At 49.0% G+C, this 13,378-nt stretch overlaps 1 protein-coding gene and 1 long non-coding RNA gene across 22 annotated transcripts in view; one reads left to right on the top strand and one right to left on the bottom strand.

Annotated features, from left to right (window-relative positions):
* Positions 1–13,378, top strand: part of CORO2B (coronin 2B) — a 176,826-nt gene that overhangs the window by 9,694 nt on the left and 153,754 nt on the right. For 9 of the 20 annotated variants that reach the window (XM_078333490.1, XM_078333483.1, XM_078333486.1 and 6 more), the window contains 2 exons: positions 1–85; positions 13,095–13,226. In XM_078333490.1, the coding sequence (XP_078189616.1) occupies positions 13,209–13,226 (18 nt within the window). In that variant the 5' untranslated portion in view covers positions 1–85; positions 13,095–13,208. Of the gene's footprint in view, positions 86–1,515; positions 1,721–13,094; positions 13,227–13,378 lie in introns of all 20 variants that reach the window. The other 11 variants (XM_035259027.3, XM_078333498.1, XM_035259026.3 and 8 more) reach the window with 2 other exon arrangements.
* The window catches only part of LOC144577286 (uncharacterized), a 15,505-nt gene continuing 2,206 nt past the window's right edge, over positions 80–13,378 (bottom strand). Inside the window, exons 2-3 of one of the 2 annotated variants that reach the window (XR_013520780.1) lie at positions 11,730–11,839; positions 80–1,435 (exon numbers count right to left, since the gene is read on the bottom strand). This is a non-coding gene — a long non-coding RNA (uncharacterized LOC144577286). Of the gene's footprint in view, positions 1,436–6,602; positions 11,840–13,378 lie in introns of those variants that run through there. The other variant, XR_013520779.1, reaches the window with a different exon arrangement.

Consider the following 13,378-nt stretch of genomic DNA (forward strand, 5'->3'; position numbering starts at 1 on the left):
ATTCTGACCGAAAGGACATTTGTCGTGTAGTGGACCGGATGACCCCACTCCACATCCACATATCAGATGCCACTGGCTGGGAGAGGTATTTGTCTATAGCCCTGAGGACCCAGACCTGCCCCAGCCTTCCGTTCCAGATAGAAATAATACCTGCCTGGACTTGGCTGGGGCACCTCAGTCTCTGCTGATGGTTCCACAGTTTCCCCTCTCCCCTGGGCCTGGCTGCTTCCTCTGCCATGTGCTTCCAGGCCCCCAGCCAGCAGGGAAGCAGACCAGGGTGAGAGCAGAAGGGAGCCTCAGGGTGTTAATTGGTGCTAACGAATTCCTGCAGCCCCATCTTTCTTCCACCTCTGTGGGGAGGCAGCTGACAATGCCATCTTTGCGTTTTGCACACTGAAGTCAAGCAGTCCACTTCCCGGCGCCTGGATGAGGAGAAGGGGCGGGGAGAAGGAGGATGTTCACAGTAAAAACCATCAGCACTTTCTCTGTGCCAGGATCCTTCCTAAGCACTTTCCATGTATTTTGCTCGTTTAACCGTCATCGCACGGTAGGGTCCTGTTAGAAACCCCGTTTGACGGCGGAGATGCAGCTGATGTGTTTTGAGTCTTTACTCTGTGCCAGTTCCTGTACCAGGCTATAGACAGATCTTCCCCCGTGAGGTGTCTGCCATCATTATCCCCATTTGAAAGGAGAGGAAACAGCCCCAGGGAGGTTAAGTAATTCAACCAAGTCTACACAGCTAGAGAGAGGAGAGGCAGGATTTGGACTCAGGCTGGCTGGTTCTAAAGCCTTATCTTCTCGATCACTACCCAAGATATCCTCTCTGAAGGAACACCTACTTAAAATTGGGTCTCGAGCCTGTGGGTACCAAATGAGAGGTGCCTGCAGGAATGCTGGTTCCTCCCCTCCCCTCCAGCCTTGGGTCATACCTACTGGGAGTCAGGATATCCAGCGGACTCTTCGGTGTCCCAGGTGCTTTGCTTCCCTGGGCTGTTGCCTGCCCCCTCCCCTGACTCTGCCCCATTCCTGCTCCACAGGCCTCCTCTGTGGTTAAGCAGCAAATAAAGCTCCATGCTCCTGACTTCCCTTTCCTTCTTGGCCTGGAATTTGGAGACAAAAAGTCATCCTGGGTGGGGAGGGAGCCTGTTCAGCCAGGCACCCTTGAGGTGAACTCAGCATGACACAGGGTTCTGGAGGCCCAGGGATGGCCTCCGTTGGCACTGATTTGGTAGCTCCCAAAACTACCAAACACAGCATCACGTGCAACACGCACGCATACTCACCTCGTCGCAGTTTGCCTTACAGCTGCTCAAGAACCTGAGCAGCTGTAAGGAGGCAGCGTGTCCAACAAATGACTCAGACTGGCCGGTCCCCACTTTCCTTCTTGGGTCTGAGATTTCTCTGTTCCCTGGGTTCTGTGCTTCAGTTTTCTCATCTGTGAAGTGGGTATCATAATAGGACCCATATTACGGTGTTGCTGGAAGAATTCGATGACAGTGCATACCATGTGCCTAGGAACAGTCCTGTGTCACAGCAAGTTGTGAGACACAAGATCACCTCCAACCATCCTTCGGCCCTTTGGTTGAAACCTTGCTGACAACTGGCAGACTAACCAGAGGAAAGCACACAAATTGTACTACATGGGGGATCTTCAAAAGAGAGTGAAGCTTGGCCGGGCACAGTGGCTCCTGCTGTAATCCAAGCACTTTGGGAAGCCTAGGTGAGTGGATCACAAGGTCAGGAGTTCGAGACCAGCCTGGCCAATATGGTGAAACCCCGTCTTTACTGAAAATACAAAAATTAGCCTGACATGGTGGCGTGCACCTGTAGTCCCAGCTACTCAGGAGCCTGAGGCAGGAGAATCACTTGAACCCAGGAGGAGGAAGTTGCAGTGAGCTGAGATCACACCACTGCACTCCAGACTGGGCGACAAAGCAAGGCTCTCTCTCAAAAAAAAAAAAAGAGAGAGAGAGAGAGAGGGAGAGTGAAGTTCAAAGTGGCCAAAGAAAAAAGATGCATTTATACTTAGACAAAGAAAGATAAATATGAGACGAAATGACAGGACACAGGGGATCTGGTAGGGGCAGTAAATTTCTAAGGAAGCCACCAGGAGATACATGGAGACATAAAGCTAGTGGAAGATAAGGGTTACTTTGGGGAGTATTTTTATGCAGGACCATTGCAACTCCCAATTCTCAGTCTCTGGTGATAAGGGCTCTTTTCTCTCCCTCATAAGGAGAAGGACCCTTCCCAGAGGAATGTTTAGGGCTTGCTGCATGCAGAAGAGACAGGTCAGCTTGCCCTTTCTGAAACTACAATTTCTCCCATGTTTTCAACTCAAAATAATTAATACACCAATTTGGTGTATTTGGGGATGGCACGTCCTTCACTCCTTCCAAGTCCTATAGAAATGTTGGCTATGAAAGATCGGGCGTGGTGGCTCACACCTGTAATCCCAGCACTTTGGGAGGGCGAGGTGGGTGGATCATGAGGTCAGGAGTTCAAGACCAGCCTGGCCAAGATGGTGAAACGCTGTTTCTACTAAAAATACAAAAATTAGCTGGGCGTGGTGGGCGCCTATAATCCCAGGTACTCAGAAGGCTGAGGCAGAGAATCGCTTGAACCTGGAAGGCAGAGGTTGCAGTGAGCTGAGATTGCGCCATTGCACTCCAGCCTGGGTGACAGAGCGAGACTCTGTCTTAAAAAAAAAGAAATGTTGGCTCTGATCATCTTTTGTTATTGTGAGGCCAATCCCAGTGACCAGCAATGGAGCCACCCCCTGGGGTCCCTTGTAGGGGTCAACCTGGGAGATACAGGGGTAAAGCTGGAGGTTGAGTACAGGCTATTGAGTCTCCGGAACCTGCTTTGCCACTGACCAGCGGTGTGACCCAGGACAAGTTACTTCTCTCTCCCTTCCCGGCACTGCCCCCACCTCACCCCCAGCCCACAACTGTGCTTCATTTTCTCATCTGCAAAGTCAGGGTGGTTATAAAGATTAAGTGAAAATGTGTATAGAGTGCCTAGACACAAGTGGTGGCCACCATTTTTATCACCATTTCCACCATCATTCGTACTGCCCTTTATCCTCTGAGTGGTTGTCAGAGGGGAGGGGAGGGAAACAAAGAACAAGCAGTATTATTTTGGTTTGTAGATAAGGACAGTGGGACCTTGAAAGTCAAAGTGATTGACTTGAACTCCCACTGTAGCTTTCTGGGACATCTGGGATTTTAAAACATAATAGTACCCATCGCTTATGTCAGTAAACCATCTTGCCGTTTACAAACTGTTTTTACAGGTATTAGCTCATTTACCCCAGCCTGAGACCTGAGTGATGTTGCCCCCATTTTTTAAGATTTTATCTTATTTTATTTATTTATTTTTTGCGACGGAGTTTCGCTCCTGTTACCCAGGCTGGAGTGCAATGGTGCGATCTCGGCTCACAGCAACCTCCGCCTTCTGTGTTCAAGCAATTCTCCTGCCTCAGCCTCCCGAGTAGCTGGGACTACAGGCACGCGCCACCATGCCCAGCTAATTTTTGTATTTTTAGTAGAGACGGGGTTTCACCTTGTTGACCAGGATGGTCTCGATCTCTTGATCTCGTGATCCACCCGCCTCGGCCTCCCAAAGTGCTGGGATTACAGGCGTGAGCCACCACGCCCGGCCAGATTTCATTTTTTAGAGCAGTTTTAGGTTCACATCAAAATTGAGCAGAAAATGCAGCGAGTTGGGAGCTGAACAATGGGAACACATGGACCCAGAGAGGAGAACAACACACCCCAGGGCCTGCCAGGAGGGTGGGGGAGGGAAAGCACCAGGGAGAATGGCTAATGCACCCAAGGGGTGGGGCTTAACACCCAGGAGATGGATGGATAGGTGCAGGAAACCACCATGGCACACGTTTACCTATGTAACAGATCTGAATGTTCTGCACGTATATCCCAGAACCTAAAAGAAAATAAAATTTTGAAAAAAGGCACATCCAAAAAAGAAAAAATACACTAAGTTCCCATATGGCCCCTGCTTCCACACACACAAGCTCCCCTACTGTCAACATCCTCCACCGAAGTGGTACATTTGTTACAATCAGTGAATCTACATTAACATGTCATTATCACCCAGAGTCCAGAGTTCACATTAGGGCTCACTCTTGGTGCTATACATCCTGTGGGTTTTGACACATGTATAACGACATGCATCCACCATCACGGTATCACACAGAGTACTTTCACGGCCCTACACTTCCTCTGTGCTCCGCCTGTTCATCCCGTCCCACTCACCCCTGGCAACCACTGATCTCTTCACTGTCTCCATAGCTTTGCCTTTTCACGGTGTCCTCTAGTTGGAATCATGCAGTCTGCAGACTTTGCGGATTAGCTCCTCTCACTTAATAATGTGGATTTAAGCTTCCTCTGTGTCTTTTCATGACTTGATAGCTCATTTCTTTTCAACACTGAATAATATTGCATTGTCTAGAGGTACCACAGTTTATTTGTTGCTCACCTACTGAAGGGCATCCTGGTTGTGCCCAGGTTTTGACAATTCTGAACAAAGCTACTGAAAACATTCATGTGCCGGTTTTTGTGTGGACGTAAGATTTCAGATCCTTTGGGCAAACTCCAGGGAGAATGATTGCTAGATCATATGGTAAGAGTAGGTTTCCTTTTATAGGAAACTGCCACGTGGTCTTCCAAAGTGGCTGCACTTCCTACGAGCGATGAATGACAGTTCCCGTGGCTCCACATCTTCACCAGCATTTGGTGTTGTCAGTGTTTAGAGCTTTGTCTCCATTTTGCAGATGAGGAGACTGAGAATTAAAGACTTGCCCAGGGAGTGGCAGAATTGCCCTCCCACACCACCTCCTTCTCGCACACATAACCCTTACAGTGCACAGACTGATGTGTGATCTTGGCCTGAAGAGTTGTTGGTCAGTGGGGTCTGTGGCCTTGGGAAGGTTCTCACCTGCAGAGAGAGGCTACTTTGGTGGATCAAATGGGCAAGAGGCCTTACGGAGGTGATAAGAGCAATGGTGCAAACACACAGGGTCCACTGTTTCTCTTGCCATATGCAGAGGTGTGGCAAGAGGTGTGGTAGGAAAAGCTGAGCTCGGATTGTAGGTCTGCCACTTCCTAGGTATGTGGCTGCATGTAAGTCACGTAGCCTCTTCCGGCCTAGGTGAGGGCAACTTCATGGGATTCTTGGAAGGAGCAAAGGAGGCTCTGCATACAGAGTACTTGCATGTAAACACAGCAGTTGTTTAGAACTTACACCATCTGTCTGCATAAGCAATATTGATCTGTGGCTTTCTTTTCTTGTGATGTCTTCATTGGATTTGGTAATGCTGGCCCCATAAAACAAGTTTGGGGTACTGTGGATCTTGATCACGAAGTCATAAGACATTGAAGGAAACTTCTGGGGGGGTGACTCATAAGCTGGTGCTCTTCTATCAAGGCAAGAACAGAGGCTAAGATTTTGAGAACAAGCAGTGTGCCCACAAAGTGAACTGACCAGAGGAGCCCCAGATGGGAAGGCTGAAGTGCTTACAAGTTGCCCCTTTGTTCTCTTCTGAAGTGCAGTAAAGATGTGGAAGCTGTGGTCTGTCCCAGCTACACTGAGGGGAATATTCAGTGTATTTCCCTTAGGGAAAGAAAGGGTCTGTGTTCAAACAATCAGAAGACCCCATGGCACAGCAGAAAGAGCTGACGGTGGAGCCAGGCTCACTACACGTAGTGTTTTCATTTTTGTTTTTGTAGAGACTGGGTCTCACTATATTGTCCAGGCTGGTCTCAAACTCCTGGATTCAAACCCTCCTCCAGCCTCAGCTGCCCAGTGCTGGGATTATAGGCATCAGCCACTGTACCCAGCTATGTTATTATTCTTTTTTTTTTTTTTTTTTTTGAAGAAAGAGAAAGAAAAAGAGGGAAAAAGAGAAAAAAAAGAGGAAAAAAGAGAAAAAGAGGGAAAAAGAAATATTACTTCATTCCTAAAATGGGTATCAATAATGGCCGATCAATATTTTGTGTGTTTAAAGTGGATAATATATATTTTATGTGTTTAAAATGGAGAGCTCTATTGAGTTTATTTGTTCTGGATCTGAGTTCAAGTCCTGGATATCGTTATCAATTTTCTGTCTTGTTGAATCTAAATCTCATTATGGGTCTTATGTGTCTGGGTGTTAAGATATCTTATTATTACATTAATCCTTTTACCCTTGTATCCTTGTAGCTTTGAAATCTATTTTATTAGTTGTGAGAATTGCAACTCCTGCTTTTTATTTATTTATTTTTGCTCTCCGTTTAATTGGTAAGTTTTTTTCCAACCCTTTATTTTGAGTCTTTGTATATCTTTGGATATACCGTTAGATTTTGTCTGTATCTTTTGATTGGGGGATTTAGTCGATTTAAATTTAGGATTACTGCCATTTGATATTAACTGGCTATTTTATCCTTTCGTTGATGTAAATTCTTCTTTATGTTAATGCTCTTTACTTTTTGGTGTATTTTTAGAAAGGCTCATACTGGTTGTTCCTTTCTAGGTATAATGCTTCTTTTAGAAGTTCTTGTAAAGCAGGCCTGGTGGTAATAAAATCTCTGAGTACTTGCTTGTTCATAAAAGATTTTATTTTTCCTTCAATTGTAAAGCTTAAATTGGCAGGATATGAAATTCTGGGCTGAAAGTTCTGTTTTTTAAGTATATTGAATATTGGCCCCCACTCTCTTCTAGCTTGTAGGGTTTCCGTTGAGAGATCTGCTGTAAGCCTAATAGGCTTCCCTTTATGGGTAACCTGATCTTTCCCTCTGGCTGCCCTTAATATTTTCTCCTTCGTTTCGATCCTGGTGAATCTAACGATTATGTGCCTTGGGGTTGGTCTTCTTGAGGAATATCTTTGTGGTGTTCTCTGTATTGCCTGGGGTTGAATAGTGTCCTGCTTTGCTAAATTAGGAAAATTTTCCTGGATAATATCCTGAAGAATATTTTCCAGCTTGAATTCATTCTCTCCATCACATTCAGGTACACCAATCAAGCGTATATTAGGTCTTTTCACATAGTCCCATATTTCTTGGAGACTTTGCTCATTCCTTTTCATCCTTTTTTCTCTATTCTTGTCTTGTCGTTTTATTTCATTGAGTTGGTCTTCAACCTCTGATATCCTGTCTTCTGCTTGATCCATTCAGCTATTTAAGCTTGTACATATTTCATTGAGTTCTCGTGTTGTATTTTTCAACTCCATAAGTTCATTTGTATTCCTCTCTATATTGTCTATTCTTTTCATCATTTCATCGAACCTTTTTTCAAAGTTCTTAGTTTCTTTACATTGGGTTACAACGAGTTCCTTTAACTCCCAGAAGTTTCTCATCATCCACCTTTTAAAGCCTACTTCAGATAATGGAACACAGTCTTTTTCCATCAGGGCTTGTTCGGTTGCTGATGAGTCCTTTTCCATCAGGGCTTGTTTGGTTGCTGATGAGTCCTTTTCCAGCAGGGCTTGTTCTGTTGCTGATGGGTTCTGATTTTGAGTATACTCGGCCTTCTTAGGCTGTTTTTTTCCCTTCATTGTAGATGAACCGCCTTTCTAATTAGGTTTCTGAGTCAACGTCCGATTTATTGATTCCCAGAGCTGGAATCCGAGCAACCCACTGTGGCGGCCTAAATAGCAGCGATAAGACTGATGGTGCTCTTCTGCCCGGGAATCTCTGGTCTGGCTTCCCTCTTGAGTCCGCAACAAGCGGCTCTGACTTCCCGGAGCTCCAAACTCCGGTCAGTAGGGGAAGCAGTCCCGTTGGCTCTGCATGAAGAGCTGCTGCGCCGAGATGCCGGCAAGACCGCTGCGGCGGCCACAAGAGTCGCGCTGGCGACCCGTGGGGCCCCTCCACTGGGAATTGGCTGATCGGTGAGTGACGAAAATTCGTCTAAAAGTGTGGCGTCGTCTCGTTCTCTGAGCTTTCACTGGGAGCTACAATCCCGAGCTGTTAGTGGTCGGCCATGTTGGATCGGTCTCCTATGTTATTATTCTTAAGCTTGAGTTCCTATTTTTGAGGATGGCAGAAAGCACTTAATCAGGATTTTGTTCTTTAGGAAGAAAGTATGAAGGAAGCAGAGAGGAGGGAATGGATGATTGACATCTAAAAGCCATGTCCCAGGCTGTGGAAGAGTTTTGGGATAGTGATCTGGATGGTAAATATCTCTTTAAAGAGCTGCCCAAGAACATTTAAATGAGTTTCTTTTTTTTTTTTTTTGAGACGGAGTTTCGCTCTTGTTACCCAGGCTGGAGTGCGCGATCTCAGCTCACCGCAACCTCCTCCTCCTGGGTTCAGGCAATTCTCCTGCCTCAGCCTCCTGAGTAGCTGGGATTACAGGCACGTGCCACCATGCCCAGCTAATTTTTTGTATTTTTAGTAGAGACGGGGTTTCACCATGTTGACCAGGATGGTCTCGATCTGTTGACCTCATGATCCGCCCACCTCGGCCTCCCAAAGTGCTGGGATTACAGGCATGAGCCACCGCGCCCGGCCCTGGGCCAAGAATTTTTAATTACACTTTAAAATCAAATTGTTTATGTAGATGCAGGCCCCACACACAGGCCCCCCAGTAACCCGGGAGATAAGCCTTATTCTCGGGAACAGGAGTTTGGAACATCTTTGATCAAGAAGAGACCGTGGCAACCAAAGCCTGCTCTTTACAAACATGAGGGACCGAAACGCAGCAATGGCTATGCCTGGAGGTAGTCAGCCCCAAAGGGGTGGGAAGTGCTGGGAGTTCAGTGCAGGTAATAAAATGATGTGATGGGGTGGTGGGGTGAGGGGTCCCCACTGCCATGAGAAGGCACTCTGCTGATCCCCAGAGGAGAGAACTCCTGAGGGGGCCAGATACAGAGGGACAGGAATAAGTAGGACCTGGGGGCATTGCTCAGGACTGGTCTGGCCCAGGGGCATCTGGGAAGGGGCTTCAGGCTGTCAGTGGATCTCCAAGACCTTCCTCTCGATCCTAGAGGCCCATCCTCGCTGTTGAAATTGAGGAGCAGCTCTTTCAGGAAGCAATCAGGGACTTGCCCTTCCCGTCACTGAGGCAGCTGCAGGTTCAGCCTTGGAGGGAAGAGTTGGAGAGTCCAGGATGGTCCCAGAAGCTGCTAATTCTGCATAGGGTTTTCTACCATAGCATGAGAAGTCAATGCCACCGTCCCTTGCGGGAGCTGTTTTTACCTGCCACTTGCCTTGCTTTTGCTCCCCGCCATGCTTGTAACCTCCTTGTCTTCCGTGGAAAGATCTAAAAAGCCTCTGACTCAGGCTGAAAATTCGACTATGCTGTTCAGCTATGTTGCCTGAGAGATGGAAGGTGAAACAACCCCTTCATATCTGTTTGGCATGATTTATCTGACAGGGCATTCACCACACCTTATGCCGCAAATCAGTGATTCTCAAACTGGGGGAGGAGTGTCAGAATACCTCTCTGCTACTCACCGCCCCCCAACCCCAGGGTTTCCTAATCAGTAAGCCTGCTATGGAGCCCCAGAATTTGCATTTTTTTGGGGGGGGGGACTGAGTTTCCCTTTGGTTGCCCAGGCTGGAGTGCAGTGGCGTGATCTCAGCTCACTGCCGCCTCCGCCTCCTGGGTTCAAGTGGTTCTCCTGCCTCAGCCTCCTGAGTAGCTGGATTACAGGCACGTTCCATCATGCCTGGCTAATTTTGTATTTTTAGTAGAGATGGGGTTTCTCCATGTTGGCCAGGCTGGTCTTGAACTCTCAACCTCAGGTGATCCGCCCGCCTCAGCCTCCCAAAATGCTGGGATTATAGGCATGAGACACCGCACCTGCCAGCATTTTTAAAAAGCTCCCAGGTGGAACTGAGGCTGGTTGGGGGCACACACTTTGAGAACTGTTGACTAGGTGTTATCAAAATTTAGATCCAAAATGACCTAAAGGCTGGAAATCTGGTTCCCAAGTCCCAGGTGGCTCTATACAAGGGACTGGTCCTCTTCGCCGTCATGGCTCCAGGAAAGCAAGGGGAGCAGCCCTCTTGGAGGGGCTGTCCTGGGGTCCCCTCACTGTGCCCAGACGAGGGGCTTCTTCTCCCTAGTTCATTTCCACACACTGCACACATGTACATGCGTGTACAGATACACACATTCCCACACACTCACCCTCATATTCAGACACACACTCACACACACTTGCAGAGGGGGTTAGGACCAAGAGGTGGCTGCTTAGGTGAGGGCCCCCCAGCCAAGGATGCAGCCCAGACCAGCCTGTGCTCAGGTGGCTCCTCAGTCATCACCCCTCAGAGGTAGGATAAAAGGATACCCCAGGGCAGGGCAGGGCAGGGCCCCCACCCGCCCCAGAACCCCGGCATGCCAAAGTCAGCATATTCGCATTGTACAGAGGTCATGGAGAAAGCGCGAGGGACAAAGCAAGAAAGAGACTAAGAGTGGGACAAAGAGAGAGAGACATCCACAGAGACAGGGAGATGGAGACACACGCACAGAGAGATAAGAACCGGAGGTCGGAAATAAACGGATCTGGTGGGGGCAGAGCTGGAGGAGAGGCAGGAGGAAGAGCGAAACCATGAAGGTCAAGGGGAGGGCAGCAGAGAGGCGTGCCTCTGCCAGGCTGGAGAGCAGGGCGGGGTGCAGTGGGCAGAGGGGAGGAAGGGGAAAGCAGGCCAGGGCATCCCTGAGGAAGTGTGGGGAAGGAACCGCCAGGGAGATGCAAAGTGTGGAAAGGTGAATGCGGCAGAGAAGCAGGGCAGGGTGGGAGATGAGGCGTGTGGTGGGGGACAGTGGCTGGGACAGACAGACAGAAAGGGAGAAATGGGAGACCCACACACAGGGAAGGAGGGACCGGAAGCTGACTGAGCACAGCACTATGTGCTGGAATTACTAAGAAAAGAGTCAGCCCCCCTCCTCGAGCCAGGAATGCTTCATTCTCCAGGAGCTTGTGAAATATACAAACAGAAAACATTAAAACTATGCACAGAAGCAGAGAGAACAAGGCTCAGGGAGTCGTGGAAAGCAGCACAGAGGCTAAGCAGCCAGACCATTCCAGTCACGATCTAGGAAGGGTTCCTGGAGGAGGTGACACCTAAAGAAAGACTAAAGAAGAGTTACCTAGGTGCTGAGGGAGAGAGAAGGACCAGGTTATGGAGAGACAGGAAGCCTGGAGATGCAGGGGGTGGGGGCGGGTATTGGAGGACCCTGTGGGGCTTCATCCTGAGGACAGCAGGGAACCCTGATGGGGTTCAAGCAGCATACGCTGCTGGGGGAGAATGGACTGAGTGGCACAAGACAGTCAGCAAGAGGATAAGTCCAGGTGGCCCAGTAAGGGACAATGCTGGGCTAGGGCAGTCCCCATGCAGACAGAGAGGAGGGAGAGAACTCAAGAGCTGCAGGGGCAGTAAGATCTGCAGGGCTTGGAAGCTCTGAGGGGGCCAGCATGTGGGCACGCTGCCTTGGGTGGCATGAACAAGGCAGGCAGCAAGGGCTGGAGGAGCATCCCCCTTTTAGGGGCTCCAAGGCTTTGGGAATCTCCCTGTGCCCCTGCTGCAATGCAGCACCCACTCACCCATGGTCTGGGATGGGCGCCCACATCTGGGGGTCTTTCCTAAGAGACCAAGCTTCTGGTGGGCAAGGCCCAAGCCCTCCTCACTCTGTAGAGTAGCACTCAGTACAGGGCCTGGGCAAATGCTGGGCAAAGAAGCACACGAGACAGGGCGGAGCTTCACACCGAGAGGCCCTCATACCTTGCTGTTCCTGGATTTGAATCAGAGGGTTATCAAGGTTGAGAGTAAAGGTGCCCCTCACAGCCTCATTGATCAGTGAGGCAGTTATCCAGCATCTCCTATATGTCGCCCTTGTGATTTGAAAAGAGAGAACAAGCACATGGTTAGAGCTCATAAAGAGAGAGTAGCAAATATATTTCATTATGATTCTACAGAGTGAATCAGGCCATCATGGGTACAGTGCCAGGAGAGCTACATGCAGAGCTGATGCTTGAGTTGGGCCTTGAAAGGCGAATAGGAGTTTGTCATGCTGAGAAAGAGGGCTAGGAAAGAGTGTGGTCTAAAGCACTGAGGCATGAAAGTGTCTAGAAAAGACCAGAGCTAGCACAGCAAACTCTTAATCCACTCCCGACTGTGTACCGTATGTCTGCAGGCTAGCCCACCTCTGATCCCACCTGTAGCTCAGCACATCTTAGAGAGCCCAGACTAGAGCTGACCGCATCCCACCTCCATAAGAACCAGGGACTTTTCACTTTCTGCCCCAGGACATTCTCTGATGCTGATGGGCCTGCCCTGCCCTCCCAAAAGCACAGCCTTGAAGGGCAAGGGGGTAATGCCCTTGGGGCAGCCCTCAAACAATGGGGAAGAGAAGCGTGGATAAACACCCCACCCATCCGATGGCAATTCTGTATCCAGTCCAGGAGTGTCTGGGGAACTGAGCATCCCTCCCCTGGATGCCTTCTGCAGTGATCCTGAGAATACACCTTTATACTGGTGTAGTCATCTTCCCCTCCCCTGCTTCCCCACTCTTCCACTCTTAAGATCACCCTCCAGTTAAATCCCTGCATCCAATGCCTCTCTCAGGCTCTGCTTTGTGGGGAACTAAGACGGGCTATGCTACTGGAGACCCAGGATGAGTAGTGAAGCCCCACAGAGTCCTCCAATACCTGTGGTGTTAACAGTCACACCACAGAAAATGCATGTATTTCTCAGTATCTCCTACAGGCAGAGGCCTTGACTGGGCACAAGGGATGTGGCATTGTCTGAGCTGGCTCTTGCTCTTCCAGATCTCCCTTCTGACAGAGGAGGTGAGCCAGCAGCACAGGAGGGATCAGAAACGTTTCCCTTCTGCCTTTGGAGAATGTCACATGGGTTGGGGGCAGCAGATTGATGTTCCTAATTACATTTGGCTCAAGCTGATATTAAGTACTTGTCTCATTCCCAGAGCTCACAACAACGGCGGATGGCGGGAAAGGTGCCAAGACGCATGCTGGGTAGCTCAGGATGACAATCTGGGATTTGAAATCTTTGTGAGCTATAAAAGTGGACAGACAAGTCACAGCCATGGGCGCAGGGTGACTGATGTCCTCGAATTGCCCTTTACAGGCTTCTGATGGAGTCCTAGGGCTGGAAGGACCCTTGAAAGCTCTTGAGTTCCATCTTCCTGGCTAGAGGCTGACCTGCCCAAGACAACTGAGACAGGCACTCTGACCGCTTCCCATGCTGGACAGCTGGCTGGTAGGAAATGCTTTCGTGGGCCTAATCTAAATTTCCTCTGCTTCAGATTAAAGGCGTATTTTGCTTGATTTGTTCTTGGTGGCATTAAGTATTTGCTAAGCTCCTACTATGTGCCCAGGGGTATACAGTGAGAGAAGGCATGACCCTGTGCT

Source organism: Callithrix jacchus, chromosome 8 (genome assembly GCF_049354715.1).
Source record: "Callithrix jacchus isolate 240 chromosome 8, calJac240_pri, whole genome shotgun sequence".
NCBI lineage: Eukaryota > Metazoa > Chordata > Mammalia > Primates > Cebidae > Callithrix > Callithrix jacchus.